The 19,509-nt window shown below is 33.6% G+C and overlaps 2 protein-coding genes across 3 annotated transcripts; both read right to left on the reverse strand.

The window, feature by feature from the left end:
- Positions 1-5,343: 5,343 nt before the first annotated feature.
- LOC127106265 (uncharacterized) lies at positions 5,344-12,109 on the reverse strand. Of its 2 annotated transcripts, none has more exons than XM_051043566.1 (7): positions 11,956-12,109; positions 10,122-10,220; positions 6,838-10,035; positions 6,512-6,754; positions 6,245-6,403; positions 5,970-6,125; positions 5,344-5,866 (listed from the first exon to the last, which is right to left on the reverse strand). In XM_051043566.1, the coding sequence occupies exons 2-7, from the start codon at positions 10,203-10,205 to the stop codon at positions 5,624-5,626; spliced, it is 4,083 nt and encodes a 1,360-aa protein (XP_050899523.1). In that variant the 5' UTR covers positions 10,206-10,220; positions 11,956-12,109; the 3' UTR covers positions 5,344-5,623. The 2 variants fall into 2 exon arrangements, with proteins under 2 accessions (XP_050899523.1, XP_050899524.1); XM_051043567.1 differs by lacking the exon at positions 11,956-12,109 and adding an exon at positions 10,409-10,547.
- Positions 12,110-15,221: 3,112 nt separating this feature from the next.
- LOC127103420 (uncharacterized mitochondrial protein AtMg00810-like) lies at positions 15,222-15,787 on the reverse strand. Its single transcript, XM_051040683.1, has 2 exons — positions 15,710-15,787; positions 15,222-15,602 (listed from the first exon to the last, which is right to left on the reverse strand). Exons 1-2 carry the CDS (start codon positions 15,785-15,787, stop codon positions 15,222-15,224), a joined length of 459 nt encoding a protein of 152 aa, XP_050896640.1.
- Positions 15,788-19,509: the final 3,722 nt, after the last annotated feature.

Raw genomic sequence — 19,509 nt, forward strand, 5'->3', positions numbered from 1 at the left:
ATTGCATAACCGACTTTCTTACCCAACATATCTCTTTCCCTCGGGTTTTATCGATGTTTTTCCTTTCCTTCGGGAATAAATAAAGTTTGATGGCAACTCTATTGTATGTTCGAGCGTGCGATACGTTCGGGTATCTTTACGCTAGCTTCACATATACCAAACACTTGGTATTGTAAAATTCAGTAATCACACAAGAGTTGTTGCTCAAAGTGTGATTATTGATCATCTGTTCTTAACTGTATTCATATTGTTTGTCTAGAAGCACCAAACACACACTTCTAATTCTCAATAGTTGTTGTATTCCTAAAGTGACTTGTGAAGTCTGTAGACTTGAGAGGGATAAGAGACTGTTGAACTCTTAAAAGATTATTATAATCTTTCAAGATTGATGGATTAAGTCCTTATTGAAGGCGAAATCACCTTGGCGGGGTGGACTGGAGTAGCTTTGATTTTCAAGCGAACCAGGATAAATTTCTTGTGTTATCTGCTTTTATTTTCGTGTGCGTAGTGTTGCAAACATTTTTATTTACTGTGAAAACAATTCAACCCCCCCCCCCCCCCCCGCTTCTTGTTTTTCTCCACCTTTAAACCATTCATTATCACCACCACCCCATGATTCCTATTAAAAAGGAAATTAAATTTAAAATTATGCTCTAAACCATTGACAGGTGCCATTCTTGCTTTTCATTTTCAAATGTTTTGTATTATATACTATTACTCTATTGACAAACAACACTTTGTACCATAAAATAAAAGAATATGTCTATAATGGGCGTAGTTCTCAAAGCCTCGCATAGGGTCTTGAATCTCTTCATGAAAGTCCAACTATTCAGATGTAGCTGCGATGAGGAGATGTTGATAACTTTTAGAACCTCAACTTCAAACATGGTAAAAAAGAATACTTACCCCTAAAATAGGTTATGACGTCTGTGTAAAAGTAGAATAATTCATTCTCTATTCATTGAGACCACATCATACAGGCTTTTTCACCTTTAAAGAAAGGCTTCAACAAGACATCATCTTGTTCTCCATATTTTTATATATAACGGTCGCTTCGATCAAACGTTAAACTACTACTTATGGCTTCAGTCGATAGAGGTATGTGCATATGGGTCGGGTTCATAGTAGCAGACGGACAATTAAAGTACGTGGGGGTTTGCTTGGTGAAACAAAGTAGACAGGTATCCCCTAAATATTGAACGAACTAGCCACTCGTTATTGAAGCAAGGCGTCGTGGGTCTTGTGAGCTTCTGGGAATATACGAATCTCCTTAATTCCTCTATATGTAAGGAAATAGCTACATCCAAAATAAAATGGGCAATGGTCGACAAACCTCCCTGGACTCTCCCAACAGTCTTTAGCCTTTTTCAGGCTAAGGCTTGAATGACGCTCTTAGAATGGATTGTGCTTCAAGAATATATCATCATCTTGTTCTCCATATTTTTATATATAATGGTCGCTTCGATCAAACGTTAAACTACTACTTATGGCTTCAGTCGATAGAGCTATGGGCATATGGGTCGGGTTCGTAGTAGCAGACGGACAATTAAAGTACGTGGGGTTTGCTTGGTGAAACAAAGTAGACGGGTATCCCCTAGATATCGAACGAACTAGCCACTCGTTATTGAAGCAATGCGTCGTGGGTCTTGTGAGCTTCTGGGAATATACGAATCTCCTTAATTCCTCTATATGTAAGGAAATAGCTACATCCAAAATAAAAGGGGCAATGGTCGACAAACCTCCCTGGACTCTCCCAACAGTTTTTAGCCTTTTTCAGGCTAAGGCTTGAATGACGCTCTTAGAATGGTCGACCATGTGGGTGTGCAGGGTGAGTCACCGCACAAGGCCTCAAATATTTGGGTGTCTCGATAAAAAAAAGTCGAGTTCAATTAATTTATATATAATTAATTGATTTACATAGTAGTTCAATAAATTGGTCTACATTTTGCAATGTAAGGGTCCTCGGTTCGAATGTGATTTTTTTTTATGATTTTAGTTTTTTATTCACAAATAATGTCATTATGAAGACTCAAACTTGAACACACGACCATTGCCATAAAAAGTCTTACTCTACCACTATACTAAGAAGTAATTATTGTTCAAATGTTAAATCGCTCAATATTTATTTATTAATGACTGATTGTTTTTTTAATTTTTTTATTATTTATTAGAGATCTTATTTTAAAAATAAAAACATGGCCACTAAAATGTTTGGAACGGTTATATATATATATATATATATATATATATATATATATATATATATATATATACACACACATACGCGCACTTGTAAAAAATATTTTATCAAGTCATCATTGTTATACATTAAGTTAATGTTTTTTATAGGGGTACAAGCGGATCGGAAAAAACTACTTAAACTGGCAATCCAAAATAAATCAAACCGAAATAAAATCGATTGTTTCTGGTTCAGTTCTAAAATCAAATTGAACTAATGAAAATCGATATGGTTTGCTTTGGTTCTCGGTTTTAGTTTTTAGGAAACGCCAAACCGATGAATCGAACTAACGGATATAATTATGCTCTAAATCTTTTATTTCGCGCTCAAATTTTATATCAGTCCAATTATTCTTCATCTTTTACACTTCCTTCCTTTCAACGAAACACACATCTAAAACCAAACTCAAAAACATAGAAAGTAGAAACCATAAGTCAAACTTACTTTCACTAAACTTCTGCTCTCGATGCCTGCCACAAGTGTTTCTCTCTCTACCGTCGTTCTAATATATTATGGTTTCCTTCTTCGTGTTTAAATTCTCTTAGTTAATATTCATTTTTTTTACCTTTTTTGTTTCTTTTTCTTCAACAAAATTCCCGCTAGTCTTGCTACAAAATAGTTTTTATGCGTGTTTGAGGTGTGAAACATGTTAATTGATGTATGTTTTATTGTGTTCTATTTGTTAAACTTTCAAATCCCTTCGCAACAGTCTGATGTCAAGTGTTAACTTTTATGATAGTGAACTCATTTCATGATGCAATAGAAATCATGTCATTATTTCGTATGGATTAAGAGAAATTTGTAATTTATTTGAAAAAATAGAACATCAAGTAAATTATAGAAAATGTATTATTTTAAAGATAATAGGATAAAATACGTCGAAAAACACGATAGTAAAAAATACATTAAAGAATATAATGTTTGAAAAAAAAATTTAAAACCCATCAACCGAATCAAACCGGTTAGTTTTGATTCAGATCCATTTTTAAAAAATATTAAAAACCAAACCGATGAAAAAATCATCAGTTCAGACCTTTTTTTTATCAAAAATCGATCCAAACCGAACCGATTAAACCCCTAGTTTTCCACCTATTTAGAAAAAGTAGCTGTCATGAGACTCTTGTAATTTTCAAACATTTTCGCTGTCAACAAACTTCAATCTACTCGACCATCAACCCACCTTGAACTCATTAATTAAGTATGGAGTCCATAACTCAACTCTAAAAAAAAGAATTTAAGTTTCAATCAACTTCCCACTCGCATCACACTCCTTAATAAAAATCATTGAAAATCATGGCTAAAAAATAAATGAAACGAAAGACACCCAAAAGTAGAAAAAAAGTGATACTTAAATTAGGGCTTCATGGTTCAGAGTGCAGTTAATTAGACGCAGTCGAGGAGCAAGAAAATATGTTAATAGAGTAAATATTTGAATAGAAGGAAACAATGAGAAATGAAAGTGAAAGGCCAAATATGTTAATAATAGAGTAAATACTAGTACTTGTTTAAAAGAAGGGTAATGTTAACTTGTGTTTTTGGAATACAAATTAAGAGATAAATATAGAAAAAAAATCATGGAAATTGTGTAGTGAATTTATTAAAAATTTATAATTAATAATTTTATTGATTTTTTCAATATAAATTTTTTATTTATGGGTTTCTTAACATGTTGTCTTGGGGCAGAAGTTAGCATTACTTTTAAAAGAAAACAAATGAAAAATGAAAGTGAAAAACCTAATTTATAAAGAAAAATCCTCTGGCTTGAATGGTCGGAATGACCGATAGAAGTAAGAGAGAGCACTGAGGGCTCTGAGGGCTCTACTCTTAGGCATGCAGGAAAAACAAAATGTTTGTATTCGTTTGTTTTATCCATAATGTTTTACTCCATTCGTCTCATAAAAAAATGTGTCATGTGAACAATTCGCGGTTCTTAAGAAAATAAATGGATGTATTGATTTTGATATTAAAACTAATATTATTTCTGTCTGATTTATAAGCAAAAAAGACAAATTTCATACTCATTCAAAAATATAATTAAGTGCATTTAATTTTTTTGATTTCATGTGAGAGAGATAACACAAATACTAGTATACCCTCAATTAAATTGTCTTTCACTAACAATATTAAGTAATTAATTTAGGGACACTTTTGGAATAAAGACATTAAATGCACCTAGATTTGTTGACATTTACTTATATTTAAGGCAAAAAAAATTAGAAGACTTTTGCTTATAAATAAGGCTGAAGGGAGTACCATTTACTAGAATATCCCTATTAATTATAGTAAAGTAGAAGTTGGATAAAGTGAAAGTTAATAAATAGGAATATGATAGTGGAAAAATAATAATAAATGATGCATTGATATTGTAAAAGAACAATTATTTTAAAAAGAAGAAAAAGTGCAAATGAGATACTTTTTATGAGATGGAAGGAATATTTTTTAATCATCATTGTATTTAATGATGGATGTTTAATAAAACCCATACTATCGAGAAATCAATAGTATACACTATTCGAAAAGACATGATATCTGATAATCTTGTTCAGCAAACAAAACAATATGCCTTATATTTCTTAGCTCGGAAAGATCTTGTGCTCAAGGGACCATGTACTAATATGCCTTATATTATTTTATCCTAATCGAATTTGCAATCGAGGGACTATGAACTATATACCTTAAATCACTTCATCTTTATATGCTTGTAAGAGGGACTATGAACTATATACCTCTTATAGGTCTAATACTTCAGAGACTATGAATCGACATGTCTAGAAAAAACTCAAACTCAGTTAGCATTGTGAAACTTTGACCCACTAACTCTAGAGCACGATGAGTTCTTGGGGAGCCCTTAAACCGGTATAGGCTAGATGAAGACAACCTTCGATCATGGTGGCCAACTCATGACAATATATCGTGTGGGCAAGACCATCCAACTAGCAGTGCGGTTCCGCTTTGAGATAAGAAATTGACTCAACCACGAATCACGTAACAGATTATTGATATTCGTTATTGGACAGATGATTGCAGCTAGAAAGATACTACATAGATAGATGCTAGTAGTAGTTTGTAGATTTTTACGATAATTACATTCATGGCGTCTGCACTTTGATGTTAAAGTAACACAATTTGAATAATAATAGTCTTATTCTTTACACCATAGTTCACCAGTTTGAGAAGAACAATATACTTACTCCAAAGCAAAACAGCCTGCATTCAAATTGTATAATTCCAAACTAGAAACAAAACATTACTCAACTCCCATTTCTTTTGCACAAATGCAAGCGATAGAAGCAAAAACAAGTTCCCTAACCAACTCCAGACTCAAGTTTGAAAGCATGTAAAGCTTTCAAACTGACACAAAAACCAAAAGACATATTCGCAATATTAATAACGCTTCCCAAGAATAATGCCGAAGATAATGGACACAAGAGCAGTTCCAAAGATGAACTTGAAGCTCGTGAAAGGCGAATCCTGGCCGGTTTGAGTTTGAGTCTCGGCCGAAGAAGCTGATGCCTGAGCAGTTGTTGCTTCTGACTTCTTCTTGCTCTTCCTTTTCGTTGGAGTCGAGATGCTAAAGTCTCGTGATTTCACTTCCGCACCATCCTTCTTATCAACACTCTCCTCACCCTGGAACATCATTAAGAAATGGAAACGTTAAATTTTGCTAACAGATTATAACTTGACATGAGTTCGATGGTTCCTACCGCGTACGCTAACAAATGTAAATTACCTTGACTGAGACTTTCTCGCTAGCCTGTTGCAATTTCTGCTCAAAATCTAGTACTTGTTTTTGTAGAAGAGAGATTTCATTTTTCTTAGTTTCAAGTTCTTCTTGAGATTTCTTCAAGGCTGCCTCTAGTTCCAACTTCTGAGATTCAGCTCCTTTCTGCATTATAAAAAGGAAAATATAGAAAATCAGTATGAGAAAAATCAGTAATATAGATTATACATTCATCTCAATCTCAGCATAGAAGAACATCATTTGTAATGAGCTCGTGCGCGCACCTGATTAGCTATAGCAGCCTGTGCAAGTTGCAACTCTTTCTCAAGCTCTACCACCTTTCCATTCAGAACATTTATTTCATTGATTTTTTGTTCATAATCTTTAAATTTTGAACTCAAATCAGCTTCTCTTTGAGTAGCAGCAGCTTGAACACTTCCAACCTGCAAAACATCAGATTAATAAGCAAAGATTGTACGTTAAGATTTGAAAGTTACTTTTGTTTCTGAATTTTCACTTGTTTTATAAGATATAGGCAGCTCTAACAGTACCTCTTCATGTAGTTTAGATTCAGCTGTCACGAGTTGCGCTTCAATTTCCTGGACCCGGCTTTGCAATACAGATTTCTCAGTAATCTCAACTTTGAGTGTTTCAACCTCAGATCTCAAAGAGTCTTCGTTTTTCTGATGCTCCTTCAACTTCTCTTCAAGGTCAAGTATCATAGACTCAAGTTGCTTCTTTAAGTTCTGATTAGTCTCATTGAGCAAATTCTTCTCGTCTATTACCGAAGATATCTGCGAGTTGGTAATATTTCATTGAGGTCAATTCTCTAATTCTATTACACAAATAGAAAGAGGCAAAGAAAATAGCAAGATACCTGTGACTTCAATGTCTGCACCTCCTCACTGAGCTTTGTCACTAAGTCTTCCGCGGCGTTCTTCGATGAGAGTAGCTCATTAACTGTGTTGTCCTTTTCGGCAAGTTCTGCAGTGAGCTTTGACTGTAAATCACTTAATTTGGTTTCATAGACAGCTATTTCCTGAACAAGTTTCGAATTTTCCTCCTTTACTCCAGCAGTTTCTTTTTCATGGTGGACTGACTTGTTTTGTAGCTCCTCAACAACTGTTTCAAGATGCTTTAATTTCACGAGATTCTCCTCAAGCTCAGCTTTACGAGTTTCAGACGTTGCAACGGCTTCTCGCGCCTGTTCTTCGTACAACTTTATCTGTCCTTCTAGAGTATTCAGCTTCTCATTCAATTCTTTGGTTTCTGATTCCTTCTCAGTGTGCTTCTTCAAAGCTTCTTGTAACTGAGATTCTAATTCCACGATGCGAGCTTCATTGGCAGAATGAATTGCGGAAGATTTTGAGTGTACATCATTCAATTCAGCTACTAAGTTCTTATGCGAATCAAGTTCTTGAGCAGTGACTTCCTTCTCAGATAGAACACTCTTCAACGACTCCTGAAGTTCATCAATCTTTGATTTCAGTTGAACGTTTGTTCCAACCAGTAATTCGTTCTCGGAAAACGACTGCGAAGTCTTGTCCTCAGCTTCGATAATTTTCCTTTTCAAATCTTCATTTTCGCTTTGCAATGAAGCGAGTTTGCTCAAACTCTCTTCGAATTCACTCTTCAAAGATGCAGACTGTTCACCGGCTCCTGCAATATTCTCCTCCAGAATCTTAATTTTCTCAAGCAGAGATTGAACCTCAGAATCTTTGCTGTTGAATTTTTCAATAGCTTCTTGGAGCTTCTGTTCGGAATCTCTTGTCAGAGATTCATGTAACGACTCGAGTTCTAAGTTTCTGGCAGTAGTATGCTCTATATCTCTTCCCTTTACAACAAGATTTTCTTCAGTAGCATTAAGTTTTTCTGTTATCTCGCTCTCTCTTAATTCAGCAGCCTTGAGATCATTTTCAGTGCTTTGCAACTTAACTTGTGTGAGATTTAAATCATCCCTCACAATTTCCAATAGGTTTTCCGCCTCAGAAAACTTCTCACTCAAACTGTTTAAAGAATCTTCTAACTTTTTCTTTTCATCCGTCACAGCATTTAAAGATTCTTTTAACTCTTTTTCCCTTTCATTCGCTTCTTGCAGTGTACTTTCGAGGGTTGAGGTTCGAGCTTGAAACACATCAAGTTCTGATGTCAGATAAGACACATTCTCAAGTTGTTTATTGGAATTTTCTTCTGACTCACTATATTTCTTTTCTAATGTGCTTGTTTGTTGTTCAAGTTCCTGAATTCTGTATTTCTCAGTTTCAAGTAGCAACTCCAACTCACTCACTCTCTTTTCAGAACTTTCCGATTTGGAATGAGAGCTCTGAATTAAACCTTCTAGTTCTAGGCTGCGTTGACTGTATGTGGTAGCTCGATCTTCATGCTCAGAACATTTCTCGGTAAGTATCTTCAGCTCCTCCTCCAATTGTGATTTCTGCTTGATTGATTGGTTTAAATCTGATTCAAGTTGACTTACCTTATCTGTGTGCTCCTGCAGTAGGCCATTAAGAAGATTCTTCGCTTCCTCGGCCTCTTTCAATTTAGCATCGAGATGAGAAATTTTCTCGGAATATTCAGTCACGTCTCTCTCAGCTTCATTGGCTTTCAACTGCACTGAATTTAATTGTTGCTCAAGCTCAACATTCTTCTGCTCCACTGTTATGAAGCGTGTTTCGAGCTCTCGTAGCTGTGATTTTGCCTCTTCTGCAGCTGCATTTGTAGTTTCAATATGTCCCTCAAGCTCAAGACTCCTTTGAGTCGCAGTAGCTGCGACAGATCCAGCTTCATTATGAAGGTCTTCCAAAGACTTCACCTTCTGCTCCAGCTCTGAATTGTTCGAAAGCGCCTGAGATAAAAGAGAATCCGTTTTACTAAAATTTTCCTCCGAAAGCTTTAGTTTCGCCTCTAAATCAGTGGACAACTCCTTAAAGTGTTTCTCATTAACGGTTAGATCTTCAAAAGTTTCCTCGAGTTTTTTCTTTTCTGCATTGAGCTTAGTCAGTTCCTCTTGTACCGACAGAAACTTCGCTTCCTGGCTCTTGAATGAAACTTCAATTGATTCTTTCGATGTTTCCTCCTCCTGCAGCTTGAGCCTTGCACTTTCCAACTCGGAACTTTTTTCTTTTAGCTCTTCCTTTGTAGAAACAAATAGGTTTTGAAGCGCTGACAAATCTTCTTTTATCTGTGTTTCTGAAGTCTTGATCAGGTTTAGTTCCTTCGTCAACTCGTCTACGAGCGAATCTCTTGAAGACAGTCTTTGCTCAACTTCCGATACGTGTGTCTTGGAGAGTGCCAACTCCTCTTGGACAGTAGAGAGTTCAGCTGCAGTCGTTTTAAGTGCTTCTTCAACCTTTTCCTTTTCAGCAACCTTATCATTAACTCCCTTCAATTCTTCCTTCAGAGAAGTGATCTCATCTTCCTTGCCTTTCGCACTCGATTTCGCTTCTTCAAGTAGTCTCTCAAATTCTATCACCTTGTTTCCCTCAGATTCAGCATGTGAAACGCTTTTCTTATGCAGCTCCTCGAACTTCTGTGCCTCGTCCTTAGAAACTTGCAGCTCATTCTCCAACTCCAGTGTCTTCTTTCGGGAGCTTTCGAGCTTGACATTCAGATCATCAAATGCTTCCTTCACCTCAAGAAGCTCTTTCTCCTTAACTTCTTGACTTTTCAGAACCTCTTCATGAGTGCTGACCTGCAGATTGTACTTTTTCTCGGCTTCAACAATCTGCTCTTGCAGTTTCTTGTGACTTAGTTCAAGCTCTTCGGTTTTCTTTCCAGTTTCTTTCAATTTCTCCTTTGTTTCCGAGACCTCTCCCTTCAGCGCAGCGTTTTCATGTTCAGATGTCTTCAAAGATCCTGCGAGTGCTTTCACTTCAGCCTCGAGCTCCCGAACCTTCTCTTGCGCTTCAAGAAATTCTCTGCTAGGAGGATCCGAGCTTCTTTCAGTTTTGTTGGACGTATCGTCAACCACATTCTCTTCCTTCTCGACTTTAATGAACTCTCCATCCGAGGCATTATCTTCCTCGTCTTTCTTTCCTTCGGCTATTTCCTTGGCCGGCAAGTCTCCATTTGTTGCCTGCAATAAACCATAAACAATGATCATTCATACTAGTTTGCACTAAAACTAACAGAACTATTAGAGTAATGCAAAGAAAACAATACCTTAATGTCAACACCTTTGTGATCCACTTCTTCAACAACCTTTGTCACCGGAACTTCTGAAATGACTTTTGTCTCTTCTTCCATGTTTCCTTAGATTGTCTGATATAGAAGAAAAGAAGAAATATGATGAATGAAGATGTAAGGTTCAAACATAATAATAATAATAATAATAATAATAATAATAATAATAATAATAATAATAATAATAATAATAATAATAATAATAAATCAAATGGCATAGATCTTGTTACATAAAAAATAAAAAAAAATTCTAGAAAGCAACCAACCAAACCCTCGTGGAGCATCATAAGGTTGAAACATGGTGGAAACAGAAATGATAACAAAATGGCATGCATGACTATATCGGAATATAATTGAAAATTTAAACACATAAAAAAATAATTTACTCAATAATTTCAAAATTAGAAAAAGATTATAAACAGTTCAGTGTTTTTGATGATGACAAAAATATCACATGCTAGAACCAAGTACGTGGGTCCTAGAGTGATGTTTTACAGCTTGATCTCACACATAAGACATTTATCAATCCATGCCTGGTTTGGTCCCAAACAAATACTGTTTTTTTTCTTTTCCAATTTTCTCCTAAAAAGAAAACAAAAAGAAAAATCCACCGTTCGATTTTCCTTTTTGGAGAAGATTAGATTCAATCTTGAACGTTGGTTAAAACTTAGACATCATGGGACCCAAAAATCAACATTCAAAGAATAAAAATGAATTAAACCGGAATTTGCAAGAATCAACTTTAATTCCTGTGGGCCCACTTTTCTCTAAACCAACGATATTAATTTACGCTAAAAAAAAATTCAGGTGAATAAACTTTTATTTTGACGCGTTAATTGCAACCTTTTCATTAATTAATGGAAAATCATATGCGCTCTTCACGTTGTTACTTTTGTGATGAAACAAACAAACAAGTAATTACTATCATTTATATTATGATAAATATATTTTAAATTTTAAATAAATTTTTAAAAAGGAATCTCACCCTTTTTTTTTTCTTCCAAAAAGACAAGTCTAGTACTAAAAGTGAAGGATATATTCGTATTTTACGAAAAATATAAGGGTAGTTGTGAACTTTAAGGAATCAAAAATTGCCAACAACATCGATGCTGGCACAGGCAGAGTTAAGATTCCACATAAAAACACAGTGGCAGTGAGAGAAAAAACTGGTGTTTCTTCTTTTATGTTTTTTTTAGAACAATGAATAGTATTAAAAGTATTCAGTAAAAAAAACAGTATTATTTAATGGTATTCAGTAAATAAATAAAAATAAAAACAAAAACAGTATTAAAATTATTGAGTCAAAAACTAAAGTATATAATTTAATTTAAAATCTTCCTCATATATTATAGTAAAACATATATATACTACTCCACCTAACGCTTAAAAGTTACTAATAGTTAAAGAATCAATTAAATCAAAAGTTTTTTAATTTAGTTTAATTCTATAGAAACTGCTGATTATAGTTTTATACAGAGATGGATCTGATAGAAAATCACAAAACCGTAACTCGATCAAATCAGGAACAGATGAAGATTCAACATGATCCTATAATTGATCTATTGAAGATTGAAGTTGAAAGTATATAATCATGAATCACATCAATATTCTGATCCATCAGAATACTAATCAAGTTTCTAAAGATCAAAGACAGTATCCGTATCAGTATCAGAAGCAAATGAATAAATAAAAATTAAACAAGATTAAGAGTATTGGAAAATACAGAACTTCCATAAGATGGTTGGTTAATCTAACACACGAATAACGATAAATAAATAAATAAAAAGAAAAGAGAGATAGATAGAATTCTTGCCTGAGAAAAAGTTGGTTTTTTTTTGCTTGTGGTGGAGTGAGAGAGAAAAATGGGGGATTGGGAAAAAAGAGTAGTGATGGTGGAATTTGGAAGATGAAGAAATATAGAGAAAAGGGTATATAAGAGAGAAAATGAGAATTATATTATTTTTGAGTTTATATTTTTTTTTTTTAAAAACAAGAAAACATTAGTATATATATATGTGTTGAAAAAAAGTTGGTGGGGCCCAGTAACAGCCAATCCGGCAATAAACATACAGGAACGCCGCTACTTTAGAGATTACATTTGCCACCGGTTTTTCATTTAACAAAATCATGTAAATAAAAAATAATATAATTTTTCCTCTTTATTTTATTGTGAGTGTTTTATTTAGTTATTTTATACAAATTAAAGTGAAGTAAAAATATGAAAAATATATTTTACCAAGTACTGCTGTACTGACTATTACTATATATATACAGTCAAATATATTGAAAAATATTGACTCAAAAAAATTCTGATAGTTTGTCTTGAATTGTGTTTTTACTATTAAAAAAATATTAAAAGAGAGTATATATGATATCAATTAGTTAATATAATTAAATTAATTAATTATATTTTGTAAAGATGAAATTATTTTTTACTTTTTAAATATTTTACTCGGATCAAATAAAATAAAATAATTTAAAAGTGTAAATATATTTAATTCAAAATTTGACTAGATACATTTTGTTAGTTAGGGTAGTCTTTGTTTTATATTTTATTATCTAGAAAATTATGAAGGAGGGATGTATTTACCAAATCACGTGACGTAACAACTCAAAAAATAATCATTTTTAGGCAAACTAAAATTTTTATTTTTGTTATTTAAAATAGAAAAAAAAACATTCACATGATAAGAATTTAAATTGAGTCATTGTACAAGAAAATAAATCTAGATTGTGTTCCTTTCCTAAAGCAAGAAAAAATCATTTAGATCGTGTTAGAAAACATTAAAATGCTTGTAAAAATTCAAAAGTAAAAAATTAGAAATAAATATGTTGGCGTAGTGGTCTGAATTAATTTTAATACAAAAATTCTAGTGTAAAAATAAAATTACATAATCACCTTTAATAAATCAAATATGATTTCATTTAGTATAAGTTTAAGAAAATTAATAAGTTAATCAGATTCAGTTTTAAAAAATAATTTTCAATCATCATACTACTTGATAAAAAACAATATTTGTCTTCTTCTAAAAATAAGGATTTATTAGTAATAATTTAAAAAATATATATAATATTAATTAAAAATAAATAATTAGAATTTCCTAGTAAGCATTTGTCCCACTAAGAATAGGACCATAGAAAAGTAATAGGTCGAAAGTGGAGGCCATAGTGACCGACCAAACCGTCCTCTTGTTTTGTGACGACTAGTACTGTCTTTTCTTGAAACCAAACATGTCATGCCTGTTGCTATAGCCTATATCTATCCACCCACCTCCCTAATCAACTTCTAATAAACTTCTAATACCGTTTAACACATTAACAAAATCAACTTTTTTTTTATCATCTTCTATAAAAGTTTGTTTTTTTAATTTTAAAATAAAATTAATAAATTAAAATTAATTTTTATTTAAATGTCCATTGTTGAATATAAAATTATTTTTTAATATATTTATTAAAACGTAAGTTTAACATGTAAAAACTAAAAATCATGTTTGAGATTAAAAGTTAAGTATATCTTCAAAATATTTTCAAAATTGATGATAATTCTATTTTAAAATAAAAATGTATTAAAAGTATTTTTTTTCTGAAATAAATTGAAGAAACTATAAAGAAATATTAAAATCATTCAACTACAATGTGTGACTATAATGGAAAATAAAATAAAGTTCAAATACAAAGATAGCTACTGAATTATAATTATAGTGATAATTTTACTAATTTTTTTAAAAGTAGAACTAAATATACGCTAAATCCTATTCCATTTTATTTTTTCGACACAATTATATTAAAAGTTTTATCTTTAAAATTATAAGATTTTAATAATTGAATTCTTCGGATTTTGAAATGACATATCAATCTCTTAATTTGAATGTTAGTCAATTATACTAATAGTTAGTGGTCAAATAAATATCTCTTTTTAATTAGATACGCATTTAGAATTGAAAATAGGTCTATTGACCAACAAATTTTTTGGCTCAAATCAGATTTGTTTTTCCACTAGACATGATGAAGACGTTTTAAAATTTTATTTAGCTAAAGCAATCAAGCTTGAAAATACTATGGTTTTTTTCAAGCCTGGCCGTCCAAGTGCATCATGCAGCGTGCATCATGCGCTGCAGCACATGGTCCAAAATATTAGAGGACTCTAATTTTTAAAAATTTTATTTTATTTTCATAAATATTAATAAAAATAAATAAAATGTTATTAAAAAAATTCAATAATTAAAAGAAATGTTATGATAAAAACTCAACATATAAAAAAATCAAGATTGATCAAAACTCAAAATAATTATAATTAAATTTATTTTTAATTAATACATAATTGTATTTTTGATTTTTTTTTAATTATTATAATTGTATTTAAAAAAAAATTGGGCCAATTTTTATAATTAGAACGGGATCTCCGATATGATTGGACCGACCCTGATTTTTTAGGGTATTTTGGTACACAAGGTTGAAAATAAAAAAGATGAAGATCGAAGAAAGAGAAAATAAATATTTAATTAATTTTTAACAGAATTATAAAAATGTTATAAATCAGTCATTTTACAAACTAAATCATATTTGATTTATAACCTATCAGAATTCAAATAAAATTCAAATGCAAGCTAAATTAAATGCAAATGAAATAAATTTGAATTATATCTAACAACATCCTTTAATTTATATTCGGCTAACTAAAATCAACAACATCAATTCATCCCTTAAATGGATAAAGTGTCCAGTCTTGATTGCTTTAGTCAGCAAATCTGCAAGTTGCTTTTGAGTGCTACAGTGAACAACTTCAAGCATTCTATTTTGAAATTGATTTATCAGAAATTGAAAATTTGTGTCAATGTATTTGCTTCTTCCATGCAGCATTAGATTATTGGCAAGACTTATAATTAATTTGTTGTTAATCATCAACTTCACAAGCTTGCTCACCTTTATCTTCAGATCATGCGACAAGTTCAAAATCCGCACAGCTTGACAAGCATACAAAACACTTGCAATGTACTCAGCTTCACAGGTTGACAATGCAACCACTAGTTACTGCTTGGAGCACCAAGAAATGGGACCTCCCAGATACTTAAAGAAATATCAAGAAGTACTTCTTTTGTCAACTCTGTCTTCACACCAATCAGAGTTTGAATAGCATGTCAGCTCTGAATCAGATTCAACACCAGAAGAGAACAAAACTCCATGCTTCCGAGTCCCCTTAATGTATCTTAGTATCTTAACAACAACTTGGTAATGTGACCACTTTGGTTTGGTCATAAACTTACTCATCATTCCAACTGCATAGCAAATGTCAGGTCTAGTATTGCAGAGATATCTTAATGAGCTCACCAACTGTTTAAAATTTGTAGCATCTACATCAGCACCTTTAACATCAGAATTTAGCTTGTGATTTATTTCAGCAGGTGTGATCGCATACTTGCAATTCATTAGCTCAAATATGTTCAGAAGCTCAAGTTCATACTTCAGTTGATGAAAAAAATTATACCTTTATCAGAGTACAAAATCTTCATCCCTAGAAAATATACCATATTTCCTATATCAGTCATCTCAAACTCATTCATCAATACCTTCTTGAACTTAGCTATCTCATCTAAACAGCTTCCTGTTAGCAATATGTCATCAACATAGAGACACACCAGAATCATATTGCCATCAGATGTATGCTGAACATTGAAGCTAGCGGGAATATACCCGAACGTATCGCACGCTCGAACATACAACAGAGTCGCCATCGAACTTTATTTATTCCTAAAGGAAAGGGAAAACATCGACAAAACCCGGGGGAAAGAGATATGTTGGGTAAGGAAGTCGGTTATGCAAGGGGAAGATATTAGCACCCCAAATATCCATGGTACTCCATGGGAACCATTTTGATTGTTCTCACTCGAATGTGTGTGATATATAAAGATTACTCGCAAAAGAATGGGGAAAAAGGAAGAGAATGGATAAAGTGCTCGGTGAGGATTGGGGCCCTCATGCCTACGTATCCTCATAGTGCAGTGAGGAATTCAGAGCTTCGTAGTTCGAAAAACTAATGGCGGGAGATGAAAAGAAGTGTGATAAGGTATAGTCTGAACCAAAGGATTATGTTGTTTTGAACTCCAACAAGGGGTGAAATATGAACCCAGGAGTAAACTGGTATGAATCAACAAGTGAGGGCTTACAACACTGTATTGGAATAACCGAAAAGAAAGGGTTGCATGTATACGGCTGCAAAGTAAGTAAGGAGATGTTCGTCTAAGCAACGAGAGGACTAACAAGACAAACAAATCAGCTCTTGGTTCACAAAGAGGTTCAAGATGGATCTCAAATGTATATTGTATTTGGCTCAAAGAATAGGATGTATCACATGAAGTAGATGAAGGTAGAATATGAATGCATCATGGAGATGAATGGAGAAATGCCCTAAGGCAAAAATAATAAATAAGTATGCTCGCGGAAGATTTGGACCCTCGTGCCTACGTATTCTCATCGTGCAATGAGAAAATCAGAGCAATCATAGTTCAGCCTACTACAACTGAAACAAAAGGGAACGGGATTGATTTGCCAGGGTACACTACCCTTAAAGGCTGAAAAAGGAGTGCCAAGGTTCACAACCTTTTAGGCAAGGTATTATTACCAGGGTTTAAAACTGATGATGTCAAAGAATTGAATTTGCCAAGGTTATTCACCTACAAGGCGAAGATAATCAAATGCCAGAGTCCACGAATCTCAGGGCGAAGGACTGAATTGAATAACCAAGGTTTAACGCCTCACAAGGTAAAAGAGATAGATATGCCAAAGTCCACGACTCTCAAGGAGGAGTGAATCGGATAACCAAGGTTTAACACCTTACAGGGAAAAAAGATACTTATGCTAGAGTCCATGACTCTCAAGGCAAAGATCAAAATCGAATAGCCAAGGTTTAACACCTTACAAGGCAAATAATGTGCCAAGGTTTAACACCTTACGAGGCAAATAAAGTTAGATGCCAAAGTCTATGACTCTCAAGGCGAAGATCTAAATCGAAGAGCCAAGGTTTAACACCTTACAAGGCAAAGAAAGACTTATGCCAGAGTCCAAGACTCTCAAGGCAAAGATCAAAATAGAATAGCCAAGGTTTATCACCTTACAAGGCAAAGAATGCGCCAAGGTTTAACACCTTACAAGGCAAAGAATGATGTGTCAGAGTCCACGACTCTCAAGGCAAAGAACTAGATTAGAAAGCCAAGGTTTAACACCTTACAGGGCAAAGAGAGTTAGATGCCAGAGTCTATGACTCTCAAGGCGAAGATCTAAATCGAAGAGCCAAGATTTAATACCTCACAAGGCAAAGAACAATGCCAGAGTCTACGACTCTTAAAGAGAAGAAAAATACCAAGGTTTAACACCTTACAATGCAAAGAATCGATTGGGAGAGGGTGTACAACCACGAGTTGCTGATAGCAAAAGATACTCCACTACTGGGGTGTTGAAAGATTGATATTGGAGAAGACTCGTCAATTGAGTGATTCAAATTGCACTAAAGTCTATGAACAAGATGTCATTTGTGTTGATCTTATTGATGTTGTGGCACTTGTTGTAGAAGAAGACTCGACAATCATGTAATTAAAATTATGCTAAAGTCTATGAATAGAGGTGAATACGATGAGCCACATGCCAAACGTCCCGCACCCAAAGATATTTAAATTGAGTCGAAGAAAGCTCTAGTCTCATCCCTTTTTTATTGCTTAAGGCTCGTGCCACACACTTGTAATTATGATTGATGGGTTGTTGATGAAGCCTTTTGCTTGTTGCACTAATGCTTTATGAAGAGAGACTTGTCAATCATATGATTCGAATTATGCTAAAGTCTATGAATAAAGGTGAATACGATGAGCACTGGGTCATTCGTCACATATCCAAAGATATTCATAATGGGGGTAGGAATTCTCCAGTCTCATTCCTTCTCTATTACTTAAGGCTCATGCCACACACTTTGAACTATGATTGACAAATATTGGTGTAGTCTTTGTTTGTTGCACTAATGCTTTGTGAAGAGAGACTTGCCGATCATATGATTTAAATTGTGTTAAAGTCTATGAATAGAGGTGAATACAATGAGCATTGGGTCATTCGTCCCATGCCCAAAGATATTCAGAACGGGGGTAGGAATTCTCCACTCCCATTCCTTCTCTATTGCTTAAGGCTCGTGTCGCACATTTTGAATCACGATCAACAAGTGTTGATACCTTTGTTGTGCTTGAGAAATAGTCCACTTTGCTAGCTATGCTTGATTGACGTTGACTTGAAGTTTTGATCTTGCATTTGAACCTTGAGGTCTTGAGGTCTTGAGATCTATCGTATCCACAATAGCTTGAGTGTAACGAACTTGTCATATCAAGTGATCAAGGGTCTTTTGATCACTTGAAATAGGCTTGGAGCTTACAGTATGATTATAAAGGATTTGGTTGACCAAAATGTCATTTGGTCAACGTTAATCGGTGGAAAAAATAGTAGTTGAATTATATACAATAATAAATCCTATTGAATTAATCAACATTAGACAATTCTAGTTAAAGCCCTAAACTAAGGGAACATGCATCAAAAATTGAGATTTTAAGCCCCAAGGACAAAATGGTCAATATGCCAAAAATATTGATATTTAATTAAATTTCTAGTCATGAAAGTCTAATTAAGAATTAATTCTAAATCCTAAACAATTTTGATTAAATCTAATTCTATAGGATCTAACTAAAGTTAATCAATTTTAAAACCTAATTAAACTAATGGATTAATATTTCTAAAAATCTAATCTAATTCTAATTATTTCTAATAATCCTAACTAAATTTTAACTAACCTAATATTTATAAGAGATTAACTATTATGCACTGTCAGTGCAAAAAGATTTACACGGTGTTGCCACGAAAAATCTCTAAAGGATGTTGAAAGCATAGTTAGTGATAGAGTCCTGTGAATTTGGGGGTTGTACCCCATCAAGGGATGGAGAGGTGTCTGAGGCAGATAAGAGTGAGAAAAACACAAGTCAAGGGTTGAAGTCGACAAGAGAACGTGTTTTGGTCGACAGGCCATTCCGTCGATTGAGTTGAAGTCAGACTTAAAGAATTTTTCCTTTATGCCAAAGGCGTAGAAGACAGCGTCATCCTAGCATCTGGGCGGGAGAAATTTGAAATTTGAATAGCCAGCAGTTACAAGAAGAATAAAGAGCGCCAGAATCTGGAACAGTTGGCAAAACGTGAGAGCAGCGGTTTGGCAGATCGTGTGACATAACATCTACTGGTTTCTAGGAGTTTTAGCTTATGAGTAGTTCCTTTAGTTTAGTATAAATAGAAGATCCCATGAGGGGCTCAGGGTGTTCACTTTTTACTGAAAATTATTTGTAAGAAA

The sequence above is a fragment of the Lathyrus oleraceus genome, chromosome 7, assembly GCF_024323335.1.
Source record: "Lathyrus oleraceus cultivar Zhongwan6 chromosome 7, CAAS_Psat_ZW6_1.0, whole genome shotgun sequence".
Classification (NCBI taxonomy): domain Eukaryota; kingdom Viridiplantae; phylum Streptophyta; class Magnoliopsida; order Fabales; family Fabaceae; genus Lathyrus; species Lathyrus oleraceus.